This window comes from Pongo pygmaeus, chromosome 1 (assembly GCF_028885625.2).
Source record: "Pongo pygmaeus isolate AG05252 chromosome 1, NHGRI_mPonPyg2-v2.0_pri, whole genome shotgun sequence".
NCBI classification, from domain to species: domain Eukaryota; kingdom Metazoa; phylum Chordata; class Mammalia; order Primates; family Hominidae; genus Pongo; species Pongo pygmaeus.
In genome coordinates, this window is record NC_072373.2 from 100,701,227 (window position 1) to 100,716,381 (window position 15,155).

The 15,155-nt window shown below is 39.4% G+C and overlaps 1 protein-coding gene and 1 pseudogene across 1 annotated transcript in view; both read left to right on the forward strand.

Moving 5' to 3' along the window:
* LOC129020854 (histone H2B type 2-F) overlaps nucleotides 1-8,754 on the forward strand; it is a 57,370-nt gene extending 48,616 nt beyond the window's left edge. Inside the window, exon 2 of the mRNA XM_054465738.2 lies at nucleotides 7,583-8,754. Within this exon, the coding sequence (XP_054321713.1) occupies nucleotides 7,583-7,586 (4 nt within the window). The 3' untranslated portion in view covers nucleotides 7,587-8,754. The remainder of the gene's footprint in view (nucleotides 1-7,582) is intronic.
* Nucleotides 8,755-9,153: 399 nt separating this feature from the next.
* On the forward strand, nucleotides 9,154-9,565 carry LOC129028586 (ubiquitin-conjugating enzyme E2 D4-like; annotated as a pseudogene).
* Nucleotides 9,566-15,155: the final 5,590 nt, after the last annotated feature.

Consider the following 15,155-nt stretch of genomic DNA (forward strand, 5'->3'; position numbering starts at 1 on the left):
GAGGTTTCATCATGTTGGCCAGGCTGGTCTCAAACTCCTGGCCTCAAGTGATCCATTCACCTGGGCCTTCCAAATTGCTGGGATTATAGGCGTGAGCTACTGTGCCCAGCCAGAATTTATTCTTTAGTGGGTGATTACAACAATTAACTGGTAAAAAGTAAATATATAAAGCTTAAATAAAGATATCAAGAAGTAGTAGGTACTACAAAAGAAAATGAACAGAAAAATGAATGGAGAATAGAAATTTAAACTAACCAGTAATAAGGGAGATGCAAGTCAAGACAATTAAATGTCTTTTTCACTTCCCAGATTGGTAAAAGTATAAATTATTGATAATAGTACCTTGTAAAGGATGAAATAAAATGAATATTTTCATACACTGTCAATAGGAGTAAATTGGCAAAGTGTTTCAGGGGGATATTATTTAGTAGTATAGAAACAAATTTGAATTTCGCACATTAGGTTAATATATTAAGTTGAATCATATGAAATTGCCAATATTTGACAAATTTTGGCCTAAAAAATGAACTTGAAAATAGATCAAATGAAATTATCCACACTGAAACACTAAAAGAAAAAAGAGTAAAATGTTTTCAAAATTTCAAGAACATACTGGTCAAAAGGGAACTGAACCAAACCACAGTTTATTTTTCTTTTTGGTAGCTCCCAAATGAAAGAGGCTGTCTGTTATCTACCGGTTAGATAAAGTAAGAATTTCCCTTCTACATAGGCGATGAGGGGATGGGTCAGATAATTTCAGTTGCTCCTTTTATCTGGTTTTTCTATCTCCTGAGAGAGCATCCTTCCTTTTCTGATTCTCAATCCGTGTACATAACTCATCTGAGGGATCTTTATAAACTTGTAAGTCATAGACTTGACTGTTTCCTTTCAAAGTCCAAGTATTTTATTATGTGTGATGTCTCTGGAGTCTACTTGCCACCTAAAAATTGAGAATATGGTCCCAAGCCATCATTTCTGGATATCATTTGAAGCAGGAAATGTGACAACCATTCAAATAGGAAACAATGACAATGACCATTCCCAGAGTCAACATTAGATAATGCATGGACCTGTTGCATGGGATTCATGATGGTCAGGGGTGACAGAAATCAGGTTTCTTGGGTTTCCTCAGTCTAAGATGTCCTTCCAGTTGGAAAGGATCCCGAAATCATTCCACTGTAGGGTCACAACCACAAAGGCATCTCTAGGATAAAAAGTGGTGGATAATTTCTCTACACTTCCTTGAAGATCTGAGTAAGTCTCATCCTGTCCTTTTGAGTTTGAGTCACTTTGGCAGCACAGTCACTTTCCTGTGCTGACTCAGATCCTTTTATTTAAATCCCTGTTCCTGTCACTTGAAGGTACTTGATGGAAACTGAAGCCCTTTGTTTATTAATTCCATGTGACCTGTTCTTTAGTGGGTAGTTAAAATTTTCAAGGACACTGAAAAATACCAAAATACCAAAGAGTGTGCTGTCAGTTGTAGAGGAAACTAGGCTATGCCATCTGATTCAGACAGTTAAAGTTGGCATTGATAGTTCTATGGTAACATTCTTGATTTCCATTTGTGAAAATTTTAGCCCAATTTCCAGCCAATATACACAAATGTGTATCTCTATTAGACTATTAAGAAAAATAATAAATGTTTAATTTTATATGATGTAGCTTGATTCTCTTTTACAAAGTAAAATCTGAGCATGTATGAGATTACCAGCTGGGGGTTGTTAGACTTTGAGACCAGAGTTTTTGATCTTGTGGCCTAGAACCGATTCGTCACTGGATGAATTAAGAGGGAAAAGAAAAATTCTGCATTGCTACTAAAATCTGTATTTGTGGTGACCTGACAGTTTCACAGTGGGGGGACTGATTTGTGCTCCAGCTCATGGCCTCATCAACTTAGTTTCAAGTCAGAGCCATAGCAGTAAAATATGACTTTTTTTTTAAAGCATTTAGTATATTTTAAAAGTTGATGATACATTTCTGGTAACAGTGACTAAGCTATTTAGGTAAAATATAGAAAACAAATATTTTTAAAAGCATCAAGATGATGATTAACACTGAAGAATTACGAGGCCTGAAGTAAAGGAAAAACTGGAACCCAGAGCCGTAAGCAAGCAGAGAAACCATTTTTTGGCTAAGGGCATTTCCTGACCTGCATATTAGGGTTTGACAGCCTTCTGTGACTAATGGAACAGAAATAGAAGACCAGAGTCTGCCCAAGTTGGGGAGTTTATCAGGAGAATAATCCTATAATAAGGTAGGACCTTAAATTTCTATAATCTTGGGATAAAAATAAACTATAAAAGAAACATCCCTTATGTTACACAGTTTAAGTTCAGAGCATCTTTCACACCTTTTACTTGGTTAAATGTGGTTCTGGGCTGGAAGTACCCCCCCAGGTGCTGGGCAAGAAAGCTTTCATTGTAGATCTCAGATTATTCCAAAAATATTTTTCCAGATACAAGATAAGGCACATACTCATAAATAATAATGAACACAAAGAAACTAAACCAGGTGTGAAAACCAGCAGACATGTCAGGCAGTTGAAATCAAGCCCCTAGATATTAGATATATTAGAAAGACTGCAAAACAATGATGTCTACATTATTCATGAAACAAAAATTTGGAAGAATTTTGCCCACTTGGATGTTTTCTTAGCTTCAACTTAACATTCAGGCTCACAAGAATCTCAGAGGCCATACTTGGCACCAGATTAATCCGAGAGACGTAGGATAAGAATTATAGCTTGCTATCAGGGCAGCATCAGGCGTGATATTTCTATAGGAGGAGTCTCTGCAGCAGCAGTCCACACAGTACCTAGGAGATAGTCTCTTGACTCTCCATCTCTCACTGTCTACTTGGGGACAGCTGAGGTGCATGTGGCACCATCCTGGAGCCATTATCTCTTGTAAGACGTTAATAGAGTAGTTTCCAATGCCCATGCCAGGTGTATGCAAGTTATAGGATTCACTGCATTCAGAGAAGCTCAAAGTCTGGCTTCTTCCAGATACTTAGTTTTCCCAGTCCAAGTGTAGTCCATCAGTTAGGAGTCTTTTTTATGATATGCAATGTTTGCTTAGTAACATAGTTGACATCTTGTCGTTAGAAGGCTCTAGGTGGACAGAGCTAGAAAGTTAATTAAGGTCAAATTATCATGCAGAAGGAGAAAAGGGTTTTGTTAACAATTTACACACCAATTGGAAACAACAAAAAAATGACAGAATAGATTTAGAGAGAGGCAAATAGAAATTTGGAAAAAAAAAAACAAAATAAAGAGCTCAATGGAAGAGTTTAACAGGAGAGCAGTCACAGCTGAAAAGAGAACTAGTAAAGTGGGAGATGGGGAAAAAGAAAAAAGTTCAGAATATATTACAAGGAGAAAAAATAATACTTAATACACAAGCACAAAAATATAACAAATAGAGTGAGAAAGTCTTTTATTTTTAGTTAGAGGCTCAAAAGTAGAAGAGAGAGAAAATAGAGGCAATAACTGAGGAGATAATGCTTGAGAGTTTTCCAGACAAAATGAAACTCAAAAATCAACAGATTCTAGAAGGCCTACCAATCAAAGAAGATAAATAAAGGGAACTCCATACCTAAAGACAGAATAGTAAAACTGCAGACAATAAAAAAAAAAAAAAGACAAAAATAGTAAAGACAATAAAAAAAAATAGACAAAAAACAGAGGAAAAATAGGAAGATTACATTCAAATAAGCAGCAGTGAGACAACTGGCTGCCTTCTGAAAAGCAACAATCAAATGCAAATATCTTCAATATGCTGAAAGACAATAACTGCCTCCAGAATTACATACTTAGTAAAAATGACCTCCAATAATTAAAGCAAAATAAAGACATTCAGAGAAAAATAGCTGAAACAGTTTTTCACAAGCAGACCAACATAAAAGGAAATTCTAAATGATGTTTCTCAGGCAGAAGGACCGTGATTACATATGGAAATTCAGAGACATAGCAGAAATAAAGAGCAAGATAGCAGCACATATGTTGATAAATCTAAATTAACATTAACTACATAAAATATATGTCTAGTCTTCTGGGGTTTAAAAATATTAATACTTAGACCTAATAAATGATAACGGCATATATATAGAGTGAGACTAAATGGAATAAAAGTATTCCAACGTCCATATATTGTCCAGAAAGAGGATAAGGGTATCAATTATTACTATGTTTAATAAATTAAGGATTAGCTGGGCACGGTGGCTCACGCCTGTAATCCCAGCACTTTGGGAGGCCGAGGTGGGCGGATCATGAGGTCAAGAGATGGAGACCATCCTGGCCAACACAGTGAAGCCCCGTCTCTACTAAAAAAATACAAAAATTAGCTGCACCTGTAGTCCCAGCTACTCAGGAGGCTGAGGCAGGAGAACCACTTGAACCTGAGAGGCAGAGGTTGCTGTGAGCCAAGATCGTGGCACAGCACTCCAGCCTGGAGACAGAGTGAGACTCTGTCTCAAAAAAAAAAAAAAAAAAAAAAAATTAAGGATTAAGATTGTAATTTTTAAAGTAACCACAAAAGAATAGAAGCAACTTAAATACAATTAAAGGAAATCCAATAAGGAAAAAAGTGAAGCAATGCATATAAAAAAGTAAAAAAAATAATGTTATAATAGTTAAAAATAACCAATCCAAAACAGACAAGAAAAGAAATAGAAACAGAACAAGCAGAACAAAAAGAAAAAATAAAGATGGTAGATTTCAAATTAATATATATCAACAATTACATTAAATTGTAAGTTGACCAAATTATCCAGTAAAACAAACCCCTGAAATACTGCTAGACTGGATTTTTAAATTAACTATATGATATATTTAGGAGTTGTATCTAAACCAGAAAGTGAGAGAAAGGTCGGAAATGAAAGGCGAGAAAAGGAGCTTGACTGAAAACATTAACAAAAAGGTGGCTATATTAATAGACTGTAAAGCAAAAAACATGACATCAGACTATACCTCTTGGAGAATATAACCATTCCTTTCTAAATACTTTTTATGCTGACTGGTTATCATAGGTGACAATATATGTTAATCTGTCTGCACCATTTTGTTAAGACAAAAAGCTTTGGTATTTTCTTCTTCACTCTCCAACTATAAAGCTATAATAAAACTAATACATCTTTAAATATTCCTTATCTTTAAAATTTTCATATAAGTGATTATTGTCATGTTATTTAGTGCAGTGATTTATTTTCATCCTTTCTTCCTAATCTCCAAGTATTGCTAGGTACTTGAGCTTTTCCAATGTACATGTATCAAAGCCAGCACGAGTCCAGAACCCACTGCCTCTGAGAGCTGATCCATGGTAATTCTTTTCCCAACATCCCCTTGGTCTCTAGGACTCTAATGACCAAAGGAAAAGAGATTGCTGTTGCTTGGCTACTATGTTGGTAGATATGATTTAAGGCTACAGGTATGTCCAGATTTACACTGTGGAAAGGTCACTCAGGATACAGTGTGGTAAATGGGTTGGAATAGACAAGACTGGCTGTAGAGAGGCCAGTTTTTGTTCTACTTATGTTAATGGAGGTGATGGATGGACCAGCGTAGTAACAAAGTGGGAATGAGTCTGTATAGAGTCCAATGAATTTAAATACTATAATTCTTTGGAAATAAATTGTTGTGTTGGGAGATTGGGAGTGTTTAAAGAAGATATCAAGATCTGATTTGAGCAGCAGGATGCATAGCAGTGAGGATAAGTGTCTAGGCAGGGGTAGAAGCAGGTTTTAGTGATCTGTTGAAACACCCACGACAGCATACTACTCTTTGGGAGATGCTGGCTTGGGCCTGATCGTTGAGGTAGAGGGTAGTACATGATGCTGACAGGGAACTCACTGCTGTGTTGAGTTTTAGCATCTGTGACTCTGAGATGCATATGAGGCCTCTTGTAAATTTTGGATTTGAGAGTAGAAAGTACAGGTTTGTATTTTAGAAAGAGATTTGGGAATAAATGTAGCTCTGGTTGACACAGACAATATGTGAAGGTTTGTTGGCCAGAACTAGTATGTGTCTTGGGTGTTGGGCAGAGAACAGATAGAGCCAAAGCTCTGCAAGGTCAATGTGAAGGGTGATTTCCTTGTTGGGTTCAAGTTTATGACTCAGCCTGGACCTAGCTTGGCTTCTCAACTAGAGAAGAAGTATGATTCCATGTCACACACAACTCCTGTCTTTGAAAAAGTCATAATGACTCCCAGACCCAAATTGTGGGGCAAACTTTCTAGATTTTTCTCTTCAGTTTAATCTTTCCAGGGAAAATTGAGGAAAGAAATCTATTTGAACTTCATCAAAAGACAAATATGTTAATATTTCAGCCATTAATATGTCTTTAAACAAGGTTACTCCTTACACAGCTATTACATGAAAGTGTATTAACTGAGGAAACTGGATTCTCCCAAACAATGAAACACTGACTGCAAGCATTATTAATCTTTTTATATCATATATTCCTTCAGATATTTTATACATTTTAGAAAGCAGACAAATAATAGTATTATAATGATTACAAGACTGATCATTACTCTTTTACAAAAAACAGCCACAAATAACTAACTCCATTAGCATTACCTTCTGTCCTTTTATTTCCTCTTTCTTCATCTTCTTTTTTTTGCCTATGATATTCTGGTATAGCATATTTCCTCTTTCTTCTAATTCTAATTCTGATTCTGCTTCTTATTTCTTCCCTAGATTAAAACTTTACTTACCTATGCTGCCAGTTAGTGCTTCCTTCCCAGAGCCACTAAAGCAACAGTTTGAGGTTGAGGTCCTAAACTGAAGATTTAGGATCAGAAGCAAGGAACCTGGATGAATTTCTGATGTTTTTATAGGAGTCTGTTACACAGTTGGAAAGAGCCTTTTTCAGAATTAAAGTTTGATCAGACAGATAAGCTATTTTAATATTTATAGTTTTGTCTAGTAAAAGTATTCTATAAAAACCTTGGTTTTGAATGTCTACTGTTAGCTTTTAGTCAATACTGCAAAAATCTTCTTTTGGAACAATTTCTGTCTTTTTCAGTATTGTATTTCAATTGTTTCTCCAGGACCACACATAAGAGCCGGATTGGTGGTCCAGTGGTAGAATTCTCACCTCCTGCATAGGAGACCCTGGTTCAATTCCTGGCCAACGCAACAAGTTTTGTGCTTCACTTCTCTATATTCTTTATACTTCTGCCCTACACAGGCTATCCCATGTTTAAGGGCCTTGGTTGTGGAGGCTTTTGACTTATGACAATGGTAACCCAAGTGATGGCCAATGCCTGAAGCATAAGATATTCAGGAAATGATCTAATGATCTAGTGACCTTGCAGTTAGAGTCAAGAGCTATTCCTGCAATCCCAGCACTTTGGGAGGTCAAGGCAGGTGGATCACCTGAGGTCAGGAGTTCCAGACCAGCCTGGCCAGCCTGGTGAAACCCAGTCTCTACTAAAAATACAAAAATTTGCCAGGCATGGTGGCACACACCTGGAGCTACTTAGCATAGTCTATCTTTGAAAGTAGCAAGTGTTTCTGGTAGTTTGATGCAGTTTTGAATATTGGTATGTAAAACTTTTGTTACTTTCATCTATTCTCCAGGTAGATCCCTGGAATCCCAAAGAACCATCACGTCCCTGATTCGCATGCTAGATCTTGGGCTGACCGCTGGGTCATGCCTCACTATGGAGCAAGGATCAAGAAGTGAAGTCCCCTGAAGGAGAGAAGCTGTGGGGAGGAGCAATCACCTTGGTGGTGTCAGGTGTCAGCAGCCCAAGAAAAGGGGAGGCATGTGGGGAGGAATACGTGTGGAGATGAGGGGAGCAGCGGAGACGTGGCTTTGGACAGAGGTGGCGAGTGGACCCTCAGGCCTGTACCCTGGACATCATGAACAGAATTAGTTAACATTGTCACCCACCATGACCTCCATGTGTTCCGTGAGCCCATTTGCTTTCCCAAAGGGATTTCTAGCAATGTGTGTCAACAGGTGTTGGCCTGATTTTTTTTTCTTTTTTTTTCTTTTTTGAGACTGGGCAGTGCAGCAGTGGCTTGGTCTCGACTTACTGCAACTTCCGCCTCTTGGGTTCAAGTCCTTACCTGGCAATACTGTGTTGAAGCCATTGAAACTGTGCCTATAAACTTTATAAAATTAATCAGGGAAGAAGGGAAGGGGAGAAACAAAAATAAACAAGCTTGTAGCAATTTTGCATTACTCTTGAGAGCAGCCTGCTCTTGGATCTGCTTCCTCACAGTTGTTTGGTGCTCTTTGTGCTAGAATCAGGCAGGCCCTAGATTATAGTTCTCCTGAACTGTTCTATAGATAACAACCTGAACATTTTGAAATGTTAAGTTTCCCGTTAGAGATATTCTTTCAGATCTTGTGTACCAGTGAAACTACTGATGTCAGCTGGTCTGAAGGACCCCACTGAGGAACTGACTCAGAATGCAGTTTCCAAATCCTAATGATATCATCCCCCTTCCCCTGCCCAATCAACAACCTTAATTTTCCAACCCCTCACCCTCCACAATCCCCTTAAAAACCCTAACGCAGAAGTTCTTGAGGAGATGGATTTGAGGGTCTACTCATATCTCTCCCCTTGGCTGCCCTGTGATCATTAAATTCTTTGTTGCAAACTGCTGTCTTAGTGTATTGGTCTATTACTGCACAGTGGGCATATGAACCTACTGCTCTTATAACACCAGAGTTGTTTTCTACTTTGTTTTAACTATTTTGGGAATCTCTGTATTTGTTGAATAAAAATTGTAATGCAATATATAATTTTTGTTGTTGTTGTTTTGTTTTTTTTTTTAGCATTTTTTTTCTCTAAAGAAGAATCAGGCTTTCAGGTGAACAATCTAGGAGACTTGATTTATAAAAATGAAAATGACAGATTACTTATGTGATGAGGCACATTGAAAGAGCCCATAAAGTGGCAGCAAAAATTAAACCAGGATGATCAACTTCAAGACAATATCCTAGTAAAATTATTAGATTTTAAAGATAAAACATACTCAGGTCTCCAGGCATCACTGTGGAACAAGTTACAAAAGCAACTGAATTAGATGGGCACTAACATACAAGGCAAGGTAACAGTGAAGCAGCATTTTCAAAAAACTTATATATACAAAGTGTAGTGTGGCTGGGCCACCCCAGCCCCCAGCAGTCGGGTAGGATGGCACTAAAGTGGATCCAGAAGGAATTAACCAACTTGCAGATGGATCCTCCTGCCCAGTGCTCCACGGGGCCTCTGGGTGATAATTAATGACAGTCCTTGCCAAGGAGGTGTTTTCTTCCTGACCATCCACTTTCCTACGGATTGCCTGTTCAAGCCCCCAAAGGATGCTTTCACAACCAAAATTTATCACCCCAATATCAATAGCAATGGCAGCATCTGCTTCGACATCCTATGGTCTCAGTGGTCTCCAGCATTGACTGTGTCAAAAGATCTCTTGTCCATCTGCTCACTGCCCTGCATCCCCAACCTCAATGATCCTCTGGTGCTAGAGATAGCCCACACCTACAAGGCCGACAGAGAGAACTACAACAGACTAGCAAGACAGTGGACAGAAAAATATGCTATGTAAGTGTCTAGGCGATTTTACGGGAGACATTGTTTCCCCTGAATTCAAGGTCTTCCCTTGAAATTCTGGGCTGTGGGCTGGGCCATTCAAAGTGTCATCTGTTCTTCAGACAAATTGATATAGGAGTTAAAAAGAAATTATTTAGGTATTAGGGTAAGGAAGTTCTTGGTAAGTTTCCCTTTTAATGAAGAGCCGCCCCCAAATAATTTCTTTTCTAACAAAGAGCAGCCTGTAAAATCGAGCTGCAGACATAGATAAGCAAGCTGGAAACTTGCACAGGTGAATGCTGGCGGCTGTGCCAATAGGACAAGGCTACCTGGGGGGTAGGCATGTTCAACATGGTGGCTCCATCTTCCCTTTTCCTTTCTAACCACGTGTACAGTAAGGAGCAGACAACATGGCACGAGTAAAGTAGAAAACCCATTTGCATAATAAGAAGATTAGGGTGGGGTGGCCAGCTTCTTCCAGCGCTATGTTAATGTCACACCTGGTCCAACCAATCTTTGGGCCCTATGTGAATCAGACACTGCCTCCTCAAGCCAGCCTATAAAACCCTGTGCACTTCACCACAAAACCAGAAGTTCCACTCTGGCAACCCTCTCTCTCTCAGGAGAGAGAGCTATTTTCCTTTCTCTTTATTTTGCCTATTAAACCTCCACTCCTAAACCCACTTCTTGAGTGTCCACATCCTCAATTCCCTTGGTGTGAGGCAACGAACCTTGGGTATTTACCCCAGACAACTATGCCACTTCAAAATGTTGGTCACCCACTCTCTCCAGCTGCAGCATGTTGGTGCCATTCTCAACAATTATGGCTTTGACAATGCCACATCTTTGATGCCAAATCAGCAGCCACAGTTGTTATGATCTGCAGCCTTCCCAGTTACACTGGAATCTCTCTCTCTGCCCTAGTTTACCTGTTGGTCTTTTGGGCAGCTAGGCCCTGCACCTGTCTCCTACTCAGCCTCAGATGGTGCCACTGCTCACAAAAGTACCACACCAGGTCTTCAGCCAGGCCCCTCACCACATAACCTTTGCCTTTTAGAACTCAGTGCCATCCTGGGTAACCAGGGCTGAGCAGGGTTTCCTCACACCCTGTCTGCTGCACAACCACAGCCTGAGGAGGCTCAGCTCATGCTGGAGGGAATTGGGAACAGTGTCACTGGGAAGTGAAGGCCTTGCCCTGAGGCTTCCACCAGTCTTATTCTCCATTTGCCACATGCTGGCATTTCTCCCCTCAAACCAAGAAGCAGCAAGTGGAAAATGTTGAGATATAAAGTACATAACACCCCATAAGACATGACTATGTTTTTAGAAGCAAGAGGAAAATTATGAAACCTCTGGAGGTTTGGGTTATGTTTTTCCATATGATGAGGATTTTCGCCACCCCTGCTACTCCCACTAGGAGCCTACACTAAGTTCAAGTATGAGCCATTCACAGACTAGAACACAAGGAGGGAGAGAGACTCCTTGGGTGGATCACGAGGTCAGGAGATTAAGACCCTCCTGGCTAACATGGTGAAACCCTGTCTCTACTAAAAATACAAAAAATTAGCCAGGCATGGTGGTGGGCGCCTGTAGTCCCAGCTACTCCGGAGGCTGAGGCAGGAGAATGGTGTGAATCTGGCAGGCGGAGCTTGCAGTGAGCCGAGATCACTGGGTGACAGAGTGAGACTCCATCTCGAAAACTAAACTAAACTAAAATAAAATGCAATTTACCCATTAAAAAGAAGAAAGTACAAATTAAGGATATTATATCCAATGAAACTCTCTTCAAGGTACAAGGTACAAGGGAATGGCTTTGCTTAAACTTCACATAGGCAAGGCTCAACCATACTATGACTCAAACTTTGACCAAATGCCCTCCTAGACCATGGTAAGGGAAGTAGTCTTGTGAGGCATTATCATAAGACTATTTCTTACTCATCTCTTGTGGGGGCCTCCTTGTCTTGCAGCAGGCTACCAGCAGGCAGTTTCTCACCTGTTTCTGGTAAGCCATGGAAATTTCCATCTTGCCCCGATCCCCTCAATGGTACAGCTACAGACTGTAACTGCCTAGCTGCAATATAAAATTGGCCCCTTCTTGACAGAGCAACCCACCACTTGGGTTGTCATCTAGTGACTCCAGTTTGGCGTCATGCTGTGGAATTATGGATGTGGGGAGCCGACAACATACTAATCTTTCTATGCATAGATATCCCCTCCCCTATTACTTATGCTGTGTGCATAAGTCCAAGTGTGAGCCATTCACAGATTTGACGCCCAACATGGGACCAGTAAGGTCACAATGCCTTCTAGGAGAAAAAACAGAAAGAACCACATGGGGCCAGGTTGGAGGGCTTGAGAACAGCCTCCAGGATCTGGTAGCAGATGTTCTCTCCCAAGTAGTAGGTGTGAGAGGAGAGTAACAGTCCTCCTATTGTTCTATGTGTTAGTGAATATTTGGAGGCTGAGCATTGACAGGGAGTACTGAAACCAGCCACCCAAATGGCACTTTTTGTTGTTTAAAGTTCATTGAAACTGAATGGACAGGCTGGGGATGGTGGCTTATGCCTGTAATTCTAGCACTTTGGGAGGCTGAGGCAGGTGGATAACCTGAGGTCAGGGGTTCGAGACCAGCTTGGTCAACATGGTTAAACCTCATCTCTACTAAAAATAAAAAAATTAGCCAGGCATGGTGGCAGAAACCTGTAATCTCAGCTACTCAGGAGGCTGACGTAGGAGAATTGCTTGAACCCAGGAGGTGGAGGTTGTAGTGAGCTGAGATCATGCCACTGCACTCCAGCCTGGGCAACTCCGTTTCAAAAAAAGGAAAAAAAAAAAAAAACCAAAAAACTAAATGGACAGCCTCTTAAAACCAAAAGCGGTTGCAGAGTTGTGCTTCCTGTGTGTGCCTGCTCTCTTTGTGCTCCTAATTCTCCTTTTCCCCTCAACCTGACTCAGGTACTTTAAGGAAAGAAGTCTCTCTACTGCTTCCTGATGGCTAGTCACATCTCCCTGCACTCCTTGAACTCTCAGTCAAGGAGGTAAGATGTTCTCCTGGCAGGTGTTGTTGTAACTAAAGTGCATGTGTTAAACTTCTTGGTATGTGTTCCTGTAGAGTGTGAATTCAACTGACAGAGTTTGGGTAAAACTTGTAGTAAAGGGGGAAAAAAAGTTAAAGTTATGAGTGAAGCCTCTGAGCCAATTCAGTGTATAGTTGTGAAAATGTGTCATTGAGATTGATGATTTACATGCTTATACAATGAATGGTCTTAAATTGTTAGAGGAGATTCTTCTGTTCAGAGTACCATCATGAGTAGAAAAAGGGCTAATGGGGCAAAAATCCCTTAACATTTGTCACCAATGAATGGGTCAGAATTTAGCCTGAGTGCCTGTAGCCTCTGATGTCTAAGTTTTACCATACAAATAATGTTCTGTTGGTTGGCAAGTCAAAATTTTAAAACTCAACTGCTCTGACTGCAGTGTTATCACATCTCTGCTAGTAGGAGTGACTGATAAACACCATCCCACCCCTGCCAAAATCAATAGCTTGCTTGCCAAGTAAAGTTTCTTGGGACTATGCCAATGAATTCACAATGTTCAATTCCTCTGGCAGCCAAAAGGAAGACAAAAAACTAAAAACTCGTGCCTCTCACAAAGTAAAAGACTTGATTTCTGATATAGAAGCCAGCATTACATGCCAGATTTGTCACTCCTGCCAAAGTTTGGCCTGTTTGTTTTGGAGAAAATATTGTTGCTTCACTGCTTTCTGGTTTCCATACGTTTTGATAAGAAACCTATGTTATGGTTAAAATCAGAAAATTACAGAAATAATACTGAATAATAGTCTTCATTTCCTTTAACCTGAACTCTCCAAAATAAACAATACTTAAAATTTGTTGTATATAATTTCAAAAATGGTGGAATCAGAGTACTAACTGATAGTGTCTGGCCAGAGGACCAAAGAATTCCCAAACCTCATTCTGCCAATAACCTAGGTTCTCTGGTGGAAGTGGGGATTACTGTAAAAGATATATACATAGATAAAACTGACAAGGTGTAGATAATCACAATTTACGGCAGGGCTTGTGCCACAGTGGAGGGAATTCCAGTAAACTGTATCAGAGGATAAGGCTCAGTTCAAGACCTTAGGGTTTTTTCTTCTGTCTAAGCATAAAGTAACCTTTATCAAACTTCTCCAAATGAATCTGATGGCTGCAAGTTCTCTGAGAAGAGAGAATCAGAAAGAAGTCACATGGAGTGGGAATTCAAGGTTAGAAGCTCCCCTTAACACCAGCCAAGTTACCAGTTTTGATGCTCTGGTAGAAAAGGGGCAGTAATAGCCACACCCCTTTGTATAATATACTAAGTCCCCAAATGGTAACAAACAAGCTCAGTACTTGTCCTGGCATGTGAAGAACAAGAAGAGAAAACCTAACCTGAGTCTAGGTTTCCTCCTTTGTTTATTAAGGATCGGGGGAGAAAGAGAGCAGAGAATTTGTCTTTTTTACACAATTACTTCATTCCAATTTTCTGATGTCGCTCCAAGTAACGCTAAGGGAGAAGTTTATTAGGCAAGTCCTTCAAAAGGCTATTTTCTTCCCATTTTCACTCCTTTCGTGTATCATGTTGGGCCAGGAAATGGACAATTTAGTGGGCCAAGGAAATGCCATTTTAATATTACAGCATAGATATCTGAAGTATAAAACACCATGCCATAAATTCAGCTATCTTAGCCCTACACTATCTAAGAGGTTACCAACACTGTCCCATTATATTTAATTTACCTTTTGAAATTACATATGGTTATATATATATACACACACACGTATACATGTGCATATACATATACGCATGTATACGTGTGTGTATATGTAGTAATATGTATTACTACATAGTTGAATGTAATTCATCAGGTAGTGTTATACAGTGGGCAACATATTGACAGCATAAGCCAACTAAATCAAATGTGAATAATGTAAGATATGAAACATTATTTTATTATAATTTATTATGAAATTATTATTAAATTTTTCTGACACAAAGATTTACAGGGAAATTGATGATCCAATAAAGAGACTTTCCTCCACTAGTGTCTTTGTCAAAATAAAGTGGTCATCAAAATAAAAATTAAATTATGAAAATTTAAATCAAATTTAAATTTCATCAAAATAAAAATTAAATTACTAAATTATGAACACAAGCCCTCTCTGGTTTTGAAAAATCTGCTTTGGTTTAAACCAGCCTTAGGTCTTCAGGCGCCGTTGCCTTTATTACTGGTGCCTATTTACTCTGCCAACACTTCTAAAGATGGGTTTTGGGACCCTTCTGTGCACCAGGTGTCCCAAAGGCCTAAAGTCTCAAGCATACCCATGAGACTATCCAAGGAACCACATTCACAAAATTTAGACCCAGTGAGAACACTGTGAGCAAAACGTCCAGGCTTACATTTTTATTACATTTATTAATTATTTTTCTATTGTGTCCAATCTTAACTGGAAGAAAAGGGTAGATGCCAAAACAGGAAAGAACAGAGAGACTATTTAATTCAAGTTTGCTGAAATTCTAGGCAGTTCTTCCAGCTTTGCCATCTCTTGCGGACTTATAGTCTA